This window comes from Chaetodon auriga, chromosome 16, assembly GCF_051107435.1.
Source record: "Chaetodon auriga isolate fChaAug3 chromosome 16, fChaAug3.hap1, whole genome shotgun sequence".
Lineage (NCBI taxonomy): Eukaryota > Metazoa > Chordata > Actinopteri > Chaetodontiformes > Chaetodontidae > Chaetodon > Chaetodon auriga.
The window spans coordinates 23,436,012-23,449,334 of NC_135089.1; the positions used below are offsets into that span (position 1 = coordinate 23,436,012).

The window sequence follows — 13,323 nt, forward strand, 5'->3', positions numbered from 1 at the left end:
GAAATACTTTATTGATCCCCTAGGGAAAATTGTTTTAGTTACAGGTGCTCCTTACAAGAATAGAAGAAATAGAAGAGATAAAAATGTAGCGCAATGAAAAGAGAGAAAAGAAAAAAAAAGAAATATATATACAAAATATATATACTGCGACAATATATATATACTTAGACAAGGGCCATTCAGAGGGAGGAGTTGTACAGTTTGAAAACTGCAACAGGCTGCATGCATGGTCAGCGCATGCACATTTCGATCAATAATTAATAACTGAATAAAGTAATTTAATAAAGTATTTCTGAATCTGAATCTGGACTTAAACAATTTTCCCGGTGTAAAAAAGAATGGACAACAGAAATTGGTTTTGTGGCTCCTATCTGTCATGCAGTGTTTTCAATGCAGCCATCATGGTGGCGCTGCCTTTTCGCCCCACCTTTTAGTATTATTTTTCACATTTAAAGGAATGGGTTGTTTTACAATCTGAATATAAATTTGAATTTAGAATATTCATTGGCAGCCCTGACAGTCTGCTTTAGAGAATCGAGGAAGTAAAATATCTAAAAATCATCCTCATATGTCCTATTTTTGTTTCTAATGTTTTACTGTGAGTGATGAAGTAAAAGAGTAGTCTGTCACATAGGGATGGGTACCTTTCACATCTGAATCGATACGATACCGATACTCGGTACCTGCGAATCGATACCGGTATTTTTCGGTACCTGTTTTCGATACTTTTTTGGGGGGGGATATGTGTTTGGTAATTAAAGTTATTTTGTATATTTAAAAAATAGTCAAAACTTCGGAATTTTGAACATTTATTTTTCAATAACATCAAGTTAAATAACTCCAACATAGAACTTGAGAAAAATGTGTGTGGGGATAAAGTAAATAACTTAAAAATAAATAGATTCAAAATAAATAACTGTATAAAATTATGCTAATTGAAGCTGCGTCGTCGTCGTCATCGTCGTCGTCGTCTGCCTTTTTAAAAGGGGCCGGTTGTTCTCCTTCCTCGAAGCTGGCTGCAAGTGTCGAGCCACTGGCTGCAGCAGGCTTGCTGGCGGTAACGTTTAATGCTGGCGCTGGGCGAGTAGCTGTGGTAACGTTAGCCTGTGTTTTTAAACTGTCAAAAATCGTGCACTCCTCCGCCTTGAGGAATATTTGGTGTTTAACCAAGTGCTTCCTCAAGTTGGACGTGTTTCTCTTGCTGGCTTTGCACTTCGCATCACAAATGTTGCACCGCGCGTTGTCGGCATCCAGCTTGATAAAATGAAGCCAGACTATGGAGCGCCTGCGGTCCGCCTCTGAAGATAAAGCAACCACTGACGTAACCGCGTCACCGCGTCCTCCGCTCACGCCGACGCATAACGTCAAGGTGCGTACAGGGTAAAAAAAAAAAAAAAAGTGCGTTCAGGTACTTAAATGTGGTACTGACGGATTTCCCGTGAATCGATACTCGCTACTTCAGCGGGAATTCGGTCGGTACCAAAAAAGTACCGAAATTCGGTACCCATCCCTACTGTCACATCAGTTTATATCACTATGACTTCACTTAGCTGCTGGTAATGTGAATGTAATGCACCACAGTGATACGATGGACAGTGTGAAACAGTCAGCTGCCCTGTGTCTGCTGCGGCTCTATAAGACCTCTCCTGACTTGGTTCTGATGGGTGAGTGGACGTCACGTGTGGTGCACCTGCTCAACGACCAACACATGGTGAGAGGACAATTCAGACCTCCATATATCAGGAGCATAGTTACGTGATGCTGCCGTGTTGTATCTGTGTGTGTGCCATTAAGTACAGCATTTATAAGAGAATGAATGGTTTGTAAATTGAAGACTGACTGAGATTAGCAAACATATTTTCAATGTGTTGACATTGTATGCTTTTAAAGTCACAATCAAAAGCAGAAGTCTCCCTTCCAGCATGATTTTGAATTGATGAAACCAGATGTACCTGTTGTATCCACTGAACTATTGTATGTGAGGGATTAATAATTGCCTTTTTGTGCTTGTTTAGGGAGTCGTGACAGCAGCCATCTCTCTCATCACCTGTCTGAGCCAGAAGAATCCAGATGAGTTCAAGACCTGTGTTTCCTTGGCTGTTTCCCGACTCAGCAGGGTGTGTGTGTGTGGGTGTGGGTGTGGGTGTGGGTGTGGGTGTGGGTGTGGGTGGGTGGGTGGGTGTGTGGGTGTGTGTGTGTGTGTGTGTGTGTGTGTGTGTGGGTGTGTGTGAACCTCATTACCAAGACAGTCATATCTGTGCCCTTTAGTTTAGGGCAAAAGAACATCTTTTGAAACAATTAACTGTAAAAACAAAGCCAAAGTCTGCAAAAAATTTGAAAACAAACTTGACTCACAGGGTTCTGATTGTGGATACTGTTGATACTACTCATTTCTGGGCTTCCTGTATGTAGTAAACTGCGCTTAATCCAGACTGTTAAGTGGTGTCTTGCACAAGTTCAGTTGACTCACCATAATAACATGTAAGTCCTTCTCCAGATTGTGTCGTCGGCCTCCACTGACCTCCAGGATTACACCTACTACTTTGTCCCAGCACCGTGGCTGTCCTGCAAGCTGCTGCGCCTACTGCAGTGCTACCCTCCACCAGAAGATGGTGCTGTCAAGGGCCGTCTGGTAGAATGTCTGGAGACCATCCTAAATAAGGCCCAGGAGCCACCCAAATCCAAGAAGGTGCAGCATTCCAATGCCAAGAATGCTATCTTGTTTGAGGCTATCTCACTTATTATCCACTATGACAGGTGAGCATTCTTAGCAACAACATTACTTACTCCAGTAAATCAGCAGTGCACTGTCATCAGTGTATCTGTTGGAATTTGAAATGACTTAAGGTATTACCATGTTCACCGAAGACCTTAAATATTGCAATGACCACATATGACTCTAATCTTGGACAGTTAGAATTTTTTAATTTTGCATGGATATTGATGAAACTCAAATGTGTGTTAACACTATTTTCACAGATGATTACAGGATAGTGTTAATTCAGTATGAAAAACAGGTGGTCATCATTTTGCTTTATGAGTTAATTTTCCACATCTTTTCTGATTTTAAATGATTTTTGTCATTTTGGTTCATGAATTTCTATGAAATCAATTCAAACAGTTTTGCTTAGTCCTAATCAGATTAGATTAAACTAATCAGAGGGAGTTTTCTCAGACTACCATAGAAGTATGTTTTGATTTCTGTGTTGCAGTGAGCCAAACCTGCTGGTGCGAGCCTGTAACCAGCTGGGTCAGTTCCTGCAACACAGAGAGACGAACCTGCGCTACCTGGCTCTCGAGAGTATGTGTACGCTGGCCAGCTCAGAGTTTTCCCATGAAGCTGTCAAGACACACATCGAAACAGTCATCAACGCCCTCAAGGTGATGCCTCACACTTTGAACTAAAGACAATCACTCAGTAGTCATCAAGTCTGAGCAATGAATCTGTTAAACAATTAAGTGTGACAGACATGTGCCAGCTGACACAATCCAGCCAACTTCCATAATACCAACTTCACCACCACACACAGGACAAAGGGTACTGTGATATACTGGTTAGTTGCACTTGACAGTCCACACAGCTCTACACTTTTCTCTAGGTACTTTCTACCTCTGTCATGTCTACTTTCTTCCATTTTATCACTGTTTGTCTGTCTCTGCAGACTGAGAGGGATGTCAGTGTTCGACAGAGGGCAGCTGATCTGCTTTATGCCATGTGCGATCGCAGCAATGCCAAGCAGATTGTGGCCGAGATGCTCAGTTACCTTGAGACAGCGGACTACTCCATTAGAGAGGAGATGGTGGGTATTAGTGTTCCAAGAAAAAAATATTGTGCCATGCATGAATCTTTTTTTTTTTTTCAATGTATGTTACTATATTCTTCTCTGAACGTCAAGTGAGAATTGGTGAAGATGGTTTGTTTCCACCAGCTCCATATTGCATTCATCAACATCAAAAAATAATCCAGCAGGTTTTAGAAAAGGTTTTTGAATATATATTAATACCTACAAACTCAAAAACATGACCAAACTTAAACACTCAGCAGTGTCCTAAATAAAACAAGTCTGATTTATTTGAAACAATTTTCCAAAGTTAAATACCAAGTGATGCGTCTCTCTTTCAGGTGCTGAAAGTGGCCATACTTGCAGAGAAGTATGCTGTGGATTACTCCTGGTATGTGGACACCATTCTCAACCTCATTCGTATTGCTGGTGACTACGTCAGTGAAGAGGTGTGGTATCGCGTCATTCAGATCGTCATCAACCGAGACGATGTGCAGGGCTACGCCGCCAAGACGGTCTTTGAGGTGCTTCTACAGGAACTCTTAAAATGTACCTTTTTGATGGCAGCAGTAGATACTGTTCTTTGAGAAAGACACACATCGTTCTTGTGATGTGGTCATTATCACACCACAATGGTTTTCTAATACTGACTGAAATATGTGTTGCGTGTATCTGTAGAATATCAAAAGCTGTTGAGTACTGAAAATTGACATGGGAGACGCTTTGATCTGTTTTTTGTTTTTCCCATGACATTAGATATACTAAATGTCTAATTTTGCTGGATAGTCTGTATTTCTGAAAAGGTCATTTGGTAGCAATTTGGTCCCCTGTAAATGAACAGGTTTTTAAGCAGTTTGAATTTTCATAAAATCAAAGTAATTACATGTTCTGAAACAAGTTTTAGTGTATAGATATACATACACATATAAGTTGGTTTTCAGCTTTGTCTCTTGGGCACGCATTTCTTCAGACAGATTACTTTACATGAATCTTTTAATGATATTATGTACTGTAGGCAATGAAATCCCCAAATTATTTCCAATTTTATGTTGAGACACATTACTCTTAAATTGTTGCACTATTTGCCAGCAGTCTGACACTGAATGGTGAACCCCTCCCCATTTTTACTTCAGAAAGAAGATTGATTGGATGGATGGGATTTTTATACCCAATCATGTCACTAACCTGTTGCTGAAATAAAGCACAAAGAAACAAATGCATGCATATCTGTATAGCAATTCAGGGAAAGCGTAACTTTGTCTTGACAGTGTAACATTATGAAATACAGAGAGAATCAAGTAATTGTGCTACATGAGCCTTATAGCAATTTTATTAAGATTTACATCGTCAGTGTCCTCTGCACCCATTATGGTGACAGAAACAGCATAGCAGAGAGGATGAGCAGAGAGAGGAGGAAGTGGAAACAAACAAATTTTGTGTCTTTCAAAGGTAATGGTAGTGGAAACACTGTAAACTCTGGTAGTGCATTTCTTCAGAATAAGAGGACATTAAATGTGTCTTAATTAGAAAACATAAAGTTAATTTATTGTCTTCTCTAGGCCTTGCAGGCCCCTGCCTGCCATGAGAACATGGTGAAGGTTGGAGGCTACATTCTGGGAGAGTTTGGTAATCTCATTGCTGGTGATCCACGCTCCAGGTATGTTTTTTTTAATTTGTTTTATTTATTTATTTATTTATTTTTTTGCTGCCATGGCACTAAGGTGACAGTGATATATAGTGACATTGCTGTCCTGTCATCCAGCCCCCTGGTCCAGTTCAACCTTCTTCACTCCAAGTTCCATCTGTGTTCTGTGCCCACTCGTGCCCTTCTGCTGTCAGCCTACATCAAGTTTATCAACCTGTTCCCAGAGACCAAGGCCACCATTCAAGAGGTTCTGCGCTGCGACAGCCAGATCCGCAACTCAGATGTGGAGCTGCAGCAGCGTGCTGTCGAGTATCTGAAGCTTTCTTCCATTGCTAGCACCGATGTCCTGGTTAGTTTTGATTACCTTGTTCAACCAAACTCAGCGGTCACCTCACCTCACTCAACAGTTCCAAGGATCTCTGGCTTACATAGAATGAATTTACAAGGAGAATTGGAATATGGTCACAGCGTGGAGTCCTGCAGTCCTCTTGTTACTGAATGTGCTGTACATAAACTATTATCTCTGTATTTTTGTCACAGCATGATTGTCCTCTCTGTTTCCTCAGGCCACTGTCCTGGAGGAGATGCCACCCTTCCCAGAAAGGGAGTCATCAATCCTGGCTAAGCTGAAGAAGAAGAAGGGGCCCGGTGCTGTGTCTGTGACAGAGCTGGAAGACAGCAAAAGGGAGGGTGGGGAGTTGAATGGGGGGAGCGACCGGGGGCCAGACACAACAGCCATTGCTGCGTCCAATGCTGTAAGCTGACTGTCTGTGTTCACAAATAAACAGAATTGGTTGGGTTCTTTCAGCTGCCTTTATGCATACCAGCAGTGGTAACAAAAGTACTACATTTGTGAGGCCTTACTGCAAGTTTCCTTTGTTTTCCAGTCCACCCCATCACCATCAGCAGACCTCCTCGGGATTCGTTCTGCTGCTCCCATTGGTGCTGCTCCGGCCAGTGCAGGCAGCCTGTTGGTAGATGTGTTCTCTGAGGCAGGGCCTGCTGCACCTTCAGCTGCTGTGAATGATGACGGCTTCCTAAGGTGAAAGATCATCTCTTGATGAGCAGATGTAGAGTCTACCATAAGCCAAAGTCCAGTATGAGTGTCTGAACAAAGCTTGCTGATAATGCTATCTAGCTGGCAGAGGAAAGAGACTGTGTCTGCTTGAGACAGCAGTACTGTAGAAATGAAATAAGACAAAATCAAACTTGCAGTCCCACCTCAAACTAATGCATCTATGAAATGAGAGATGTCATATGAACAAGAGAAGTAAATTATACATTTTTGGCAAGTGCAACTACAAAAAAGAGTTCACTGACTTTATTGACAATAGTGTTAAATTAGTTTATGTAAACAAACAAACTTTTTTCCTATGAGACCAGATGATGAAGAGACGGAATCAGCATTCAATGTTGTTTATGAAAAAAGATGAGACTAAAATGTAGATTAAGAAATAGTCCATATCAGGACTGCACTGTCAGCAGTGTGTGTGTGGGGGGGGCACTAATAATAATATGGGACTATGGACAATATACATTTTCTGCACAGTAACCTAAAGGACAATTAGATATCAGCATAGTGAGTAGCAACATAGTTGGTGGTTGAGCCTGCCAAATAGGCTACGGATAATTATGATTTGAATTCATGTTCTACATGTTAAATTTTGCAAGTAAAAGTAAGCACTTTAAAGTGAGTGGCTATGTAGCCTGTGCGTTTAATCATGGGTCAGGTCGTGGGACTTTCATTAATGGGATGCGGTGGGTTGGGAGTTGACTTATAGATAATTGCAACTAACAAGTCACCTCCAGTAGTGAACTTTGCGGGTGTGGGTTTGTAAAACTGGACCTGTGCAGGACTCTGTTCTCCTTTGCTCTTGTAGCTGACTGGGAACCCAAATTGAAGGATGCAAGTGCAAGTGGGTCTTCCAACTCCTGTGTTTCATTTGCATTTGTCAAAGTGTAACTGACTCACACACCATTAAGCAACATGTGCTCATCTCAGTACATGTTGCTAATGGCATACAGCTTAAGTTTCCAGGCAGAACTCTTGGTTGTGAACTTTGGTTACATATTACGTGCAAAAATCCATAAACGTGTAGTCTGCGTGCAGCTGCATGCACTGGAAAGTGACCCCCGTATCCCATATGGAGGGCATGAATACACAAACCGTTACAGCCCTGGTGTCTGCCGATACCAAAATCCAAACCAGTATTTACCTACAGTAGATGATGATTAAATACAGCATGTATCTGATTGAGACACATTGAAATAACAGCTGTAGCCCATTTTATGTGATATATCTTATTTTTCACATGCTACTTGATCCAAATACAATACTAATACTAGGTCTTCATTATATGATAAGAATGAAAAATTAACTAAGAGAATGCAACCCCTGAAACTGACACACTATCTTTTGGATCAGCTCAGGGGATCTCTCATTTCTGCTGTACTGCTGCCTTGATTTGGACTTTGGGTGGAACACTTTTAAGTGTGAAGACTCATTGCTGCATGTAATGATATCTGCTTCATCAAAACTCAGAATCAAAATTGGCTTTATAGGCAAAGTATGTGTGCACATAAAAGAAATTGACAGATGCTCTGATACTGGACTGGGCAAAACAGGTCTTGGACTTTAATGGGGAAGCACCCTAAATTTGAATGTACTGGTGTTTACTGTTTTAAAATGTTCATTGTACATAGTTGTGGCGTTTGTCGTGTGTTTGCTCTAGACTACTGTGCAACTAGTTGTAATGTGTCCGTGCTGGTTGTTGCTCACTTGGTTCTGTCTTTCACTGCTCTATCTTTGTCTAATATGGACCTGTCAACCACGAGACATTTGTAGTCAGATACTGCATGATTTCTAAACAGTATGATAACTGTTCGAAAACCTTAATCAGTCTATCAGGGCTCCTACTTTCACTCCTACTCCTACTGTCACCCTCCATCAACTCTTTTATGTCGGCTAATTTTTCTTTAGGAGGCGGTGCTGGCTCAAGGCAAACTATGTAAGAAGTTATTGTTTTGGTTAGTATTTAGGTTATTGTTGGATATATCAAGTTGATAAGCAGAGGTATGTTGTAATGACCTGTTACCTAAACATCTCTAGTCATGAACATGCTTATTTATACAATCACAGATTGTTTTGAGAGACGGGTAACACAGTTACAAGTGTCACAAGTCTGTTGCTCCAACATTTTAGTTGTTGTTGAGCTGGCTTGTTTGCTATTTTTCCCAGAGATGGATGGTACAGCAATGTCATCTTGACCCAGAGACTGGGCATGGGCGGAGGCCACTTGCTGAGAGACATGACAGACTACATGTTGATCACATGATCCCCGACCAATTAGAGCTTGCCATCTGTCACAGCATGCATGTTGTCATCAGAAAGGAGGTGCTAAGGGCCAACTTCCATTAACAAGAATTTAAACAATGGCGTCGGACGTGGTGTGTACGATACTGACCGTCTTGTGTTTTGAAAAGCCAAAAAGGAAAGGAAAAACAAGAGTCTGTTTCTCATTCCCTAGCAGCACCAACATTGTCATCCCTCTTACGCTTTGTGATGTGAATGGTTTAGTGAGGAAGAGCAATGCTTCAATTGGTCAGGGTCACACAACATGATGTGGAATTTGTCATACTAGGTGAGAGAAGGCAAAACAACTCTGATACACTAGTCTTTTGTCAGGATGTTATGAGAAATCATGCATATAGTAGTGGTTGCCGTCCACTCTCATACACTACTACAATCAATTGTTGTGCCTCACACCCATTTTTCTTCCCAGTGCCCTGTGCCTTTACGAGTTGGGCTATTGCTGATATTGTCTAATCTGAATCCAGCGTAACAGTGCTGTCAGCAGGTGAAATGGTACTGGAAACCCTTCTTTCATCTGATATCTTGGCTGTTGTAAGCCTCAATCATAGCAGAGGAGCATTTTGTTTTCATGGTTGGCAGGTTTGCTACACTTGTCTGTTCTTTTTATCTTGCTGTGTATGTGACTGTCTTTCGTCTTTTTCTCTCCTTCCCTTCTCTCCATTTCCCTCTGTGTGGTTGGGTGTGCGTATGTGTGTGTTTTGATTTGAATGTGTCTGTCTCCTGTCCTCTACCGTGATTGGACATTGACAGAGATCTGGAACAGCCCACTGAGACCTCTGATTCCCTATTGGTGGAGGGCTCTGGTGACTCAGAGTAAGGGCCCAGCAGTAAACTACGGAAATAGCTAGAAAAATACAAATATGACACCTCCACATAGTTTTTCTAGGACAGGCTCTTTATCTTTAATTGAACATGCCATTGGTAATATACACTACACTGAGTGGGTAGCTTGATGCACATGAGCCATTTAGGTTTACATAAAAGCACCTGCCTTGCCCTACATATACTTTGATGGCTTTTAACATTTTTTGGCTGAAACACAATCAACTGTTGTGACTTGCATTATCACCAGATGAATTGAATACAGTAGAATAGAGCGAAAGTACCACCAAACTCAGCAGCTCTGAAGAGCTTTTTGCCTTCTAGCTCATTGTCTTGGTTGTATGGCTCACAACTCTCAGAAATTTGTCTTGGTGTTTCGGTGCAAAACAGTAAACATAGTAAGTAGAAAATATAAAGAAAGACAAAAGAGTTGGACACAGTGTATAGCATGACAACTACCAAATCAGTACAGTACTTGACCGTGACGTAGCCTGAGCTACTAAAGTTTAAAAGTTCACAAATCAAGGATTCCTGTGCTCTACAGCAGCAAAGTCGCTAACTATGACCATATAAAATTTGTTACCAAATTGGTGTGAGCTCTTGAACGTGCAAACTGAATATGAAAGTCTGTTATGGAATTAGCTTTACAGTTTCCTTCTTTGAGGAATGGATTTGATTTGTTATGCCACATTAAGGGAATTGATGCAACGTACTGCATGTTGACCAATGAGCCCACTGTTTATTTTTTTTCTCCCAAACAATGCATGTTTTCATGAAATGGAAAGAGGCAGTACTGCAGCAGTACGACCAAATCATAAGAAAACCCTCACAAGAAGGATGTGTAGGAGAGTAGGAGAATGCTTTGGCTTAGCCATATTATAAAAAGAAAAACTAACATTCAAGCACAATTTCTACTATTTTTCTCACTAGCTAGGTTTACATCCAAGTGTAGCACACATATTAACTGAATTTTCAGAAAATCAGCCAAGGGAAATGCTAAATAATGTGCATTTCTGCCCAGTATTGATGTGCGCATATCATGAGTTGAATACATCAATGTGAACATCTGGTGGCAACAATTTTCCAGTGGGTGCCATTAAATGATTGTAGGAAAAGAGGATACAAGATGACAAAATGAAAAGAGGGCCAGTCATTGCTCAAACAGTGAAAAATAACGAAGAAAACAGGATGGAAATATGACATTTCTGTTTACTTAGGAAATTATACACAGGACATTGTAATCATTCAGCAAATGTAATACCAAGGTGCAAACTTAAAACCCTAAACCAAATCTCAATGCTACAGCTGTTGTGAAGTGCAGCTAATGTTTTGCACACACATTTTTCACACAAAAATGGTCATAGCATCAAGCTGTATGTATAGACTGTCAGAATCAGAATCAGAAGGCATCAAGCTGTATGTATAGACTATGTATGTGCTTCTTAACTGTCTGAAGTAGAGTGCAGTCTTTATGCATTCGGACAGTGAATCGTTTTCAGTTTTGGGTCTGTACTCTCACACAGGATTTCAAATGAACCACTTCCTGAGGTGAAAGAGCTGTCTAAAGTGTTGTTAAGGATGAGGAGAATCCTTGCCCAAAGCAACCAAAGTGTGCCCCATTTTGTGTGTTATTGCCCCAATTTTTTAACACTGCTGTTGGACACACAATGTGTTCACCCAGACTGGATATAAACACTGTCTAACTGAAGCTGAAAGTCTGTGCTTTACCCTCCTAGCTCTAGTTTCATTTCTTATGCAGTGTGTTTAAGTATAGAACCATAAGAATTTGTCCAAATACATACTGACTGCACTGGATATTGTATTGTACTGCACTGCATATTTGTTACACAGTATAACTACCCAACAGATACCTTTGTAATGACATCATTTTTGTACAAGCTGCTTTTACTAACCTCTACATTTTATCTTTTTATCCTTCTTTCTTATTCTCTCATGCTTCTCTTAACCAATCTTAATCACATTGTTGCTGTACCCTGTGTTGAATGGGTGGCTTTTTCATTTCCCATTTCTGCTCTATCCATTCCTTCCTCACTTGTCCTGTTGCCTATCTGTATCCATCTCTGCTCTGTCCTATGGGCTGTCTTCACCCCTGCTCTGTCCTGTGGGCTCTCTTCATCCCTGTGCTGTCCTGCGGTCTCTCAGCTCTGCTCCTCCCTCTGAGGATCCTGCTCCTCCTCTGTCTGAGGCAGACGAACTTCTCAACAAGTAAGGTCTTTCTCTATGTGTAAGCTTTGTCATGTGCCAATAAAGATAAGCACTTACAGTAAACTGGGATTAAGCTCCATACACCAGTTTTATTTAAGTGCAGCCATCTGACCAACATAGTGCTATAATATCTTGGGCTATGATCCAGTCCTGATTGCTGATGGCTTCCTGTTTTAGACACTAAAAAATCTACCACTTTGCCTCTTCTGTTAGCCAGGTTGTTTTCCAAGCTGGACTCGGTTCACTAAAATTAATAAAAGGAAAATTAATTTCATACCTCTTTTAGACCCCTAGTAAAACTGAGAACCAGAACATGACATCACACTTGCTATTGTCACTAATCCATCAAGCCTTAAGACAGCAAAGAAGCAGCAGACTTGTTTCTCTAGTCCTACAGCGATCTGTTTTCACCAGCATTTGCAATAGGGCTGCTTTAATGATTTTAATTTTTGATTATTTCTAAAATATACTTTGATTTATCTTTAATTTTTGATTTATCTTTTTAATTTGCATTTCACCCTAACCCTTTTTCTTGTTTAGCCTGAACAATTGTCCAAAACCCAACTATACTTAACTTACATTGAAATAAAACGGAAAAGCACACATCCTGATAGTGAAGAAGCTGAGAATCGATCGATTATTTTAACAATTCTCAAAATTCACTCACGTAATTGATAAGTCAGCCAGTCGTTTCAGCACTCATCTTGAGTCAAGATATGAAAATAAGTTACATATGATTAGTGATAAGTTTGTGATAGGAATACCAACATAATATAATCATCAATGCAGTATTATCAACTGATTGGTTCCTGACAGATCAGAGCATCCATAGTAATAACATAACTGGGTCCCTTTGGTTTTGCAATTGGGACTTTTCCCCATGTCTCAAGTTTTACTTTCAACAATAGCTAATGACAGTTTGGCTGCCTGGCTTGGCTTACTTACCAGTTTATGCTTAATTATTGATAATGCCATTAAAAAAGTGTGTTCTGAATACAATAAGTCACTTTGTAAATGTTGCCATTTGCACCTCTTGCACCAGGAGTACGAAAGATCTGTTCAGACTAGGGATGCACATGGTTAACCGTTTAACCGTTAACCGATAACAGTAACTCTAACCGATTAATACTAACGGTCAATTTTGTTTTTAAGCTACGTAATTCAATCAGCTCATGGGGGCGTGTCGACAGGTGCAACACATGCCATCACGTGCTTTCCATCACAGCCCACTTGACAGCGAAGATGAAGAGAGCAAAAAGGAGTTCTGTGTGGGACAATCTCGACCGGAAAGGGGAGGAGGTCATTTGCAAATTATGCGGTACAGCACTGAAATACTCCAGCAGTACGAGTACAATGCAGTACCACTTAAGAAACAAGCATCCAGCATTAGACGATGGAGGACCATCGCAGCGAACTTTGCCCTCCATGATGGCCGGGAGAAAGTGTGACGCGTGGCGGTCTGAGAAGATTTTTTT

General features: G+C 40.8%; 1 protein-coding gene across 3 annotated transcripts in view; it reads left to right on the forward strand.

The window, feature by feature from the left end:
• The window catches only part of ap2a1 (adaptor related protein complex 2 subunit alpha 1), a 39,374-nt gene that overhangs the window by 14,056 nt on the left and 11,995 nt on the right, over nucleotides 1-13,323 (forward strand). Inside the window, exons 4-15 of one of the 3 annotated variants that reach the window (XM_076751849.1) lie at nucleotides 1,582-1,711; nucleotides 2,016-2,117; nucleotides 2,498-2,757; nucleotides 3,213-3,381; nucleotides 3,663-3,800; nucleotides 4,124-4,306; nucleotides 5,342-5,439; nucleotides 5,545-5,776; nucleotides 5,994-6,182; nucleotides 6,315-6,469; nucleotides 9,551-9,613; nucleotides 11,786-11,848. In XM_076751849.1, coding sequence (XP_076607964.1) covers nucleotides 1,582-1,711; nucleotides 2,016-2,117; nucleotides 2,498-2,757; nucleotides 3,213-3,381; nucleotides 3,663-3,800; nucleotides 4,124-4,306; nucleotides 5,342-5,439; nucleotides 5,545-5,776; nucleotides 5,994-6,182; nucleotides 6,315-6,469; nucleotides 9,551-9,613; nucleotides 11,786-11,848 — 1,782 coding nt within the window. The remainder of the gene's footprint in view (nucleotides 1-1,581; nucleotides 1,712-2,015; nucleotides 2,118-2,497; nucleotides 2,758-3,212; nucleotides 3,382-3,662; nucleotides 3,801-4,123; nucleotides 4,307-5,341; nucleotides 5,440-5,544; nucleotides 5,777-5,993; nucleotides 6,183-6,314; nucleotides 6,470-9,550; nucleotides 9,614-11,785; nucleotides 11,849-13,323) is intronic. The other 2 variants (XM_076751850.1, XM_076751851.1) reach the window with 2 other exon arrangements.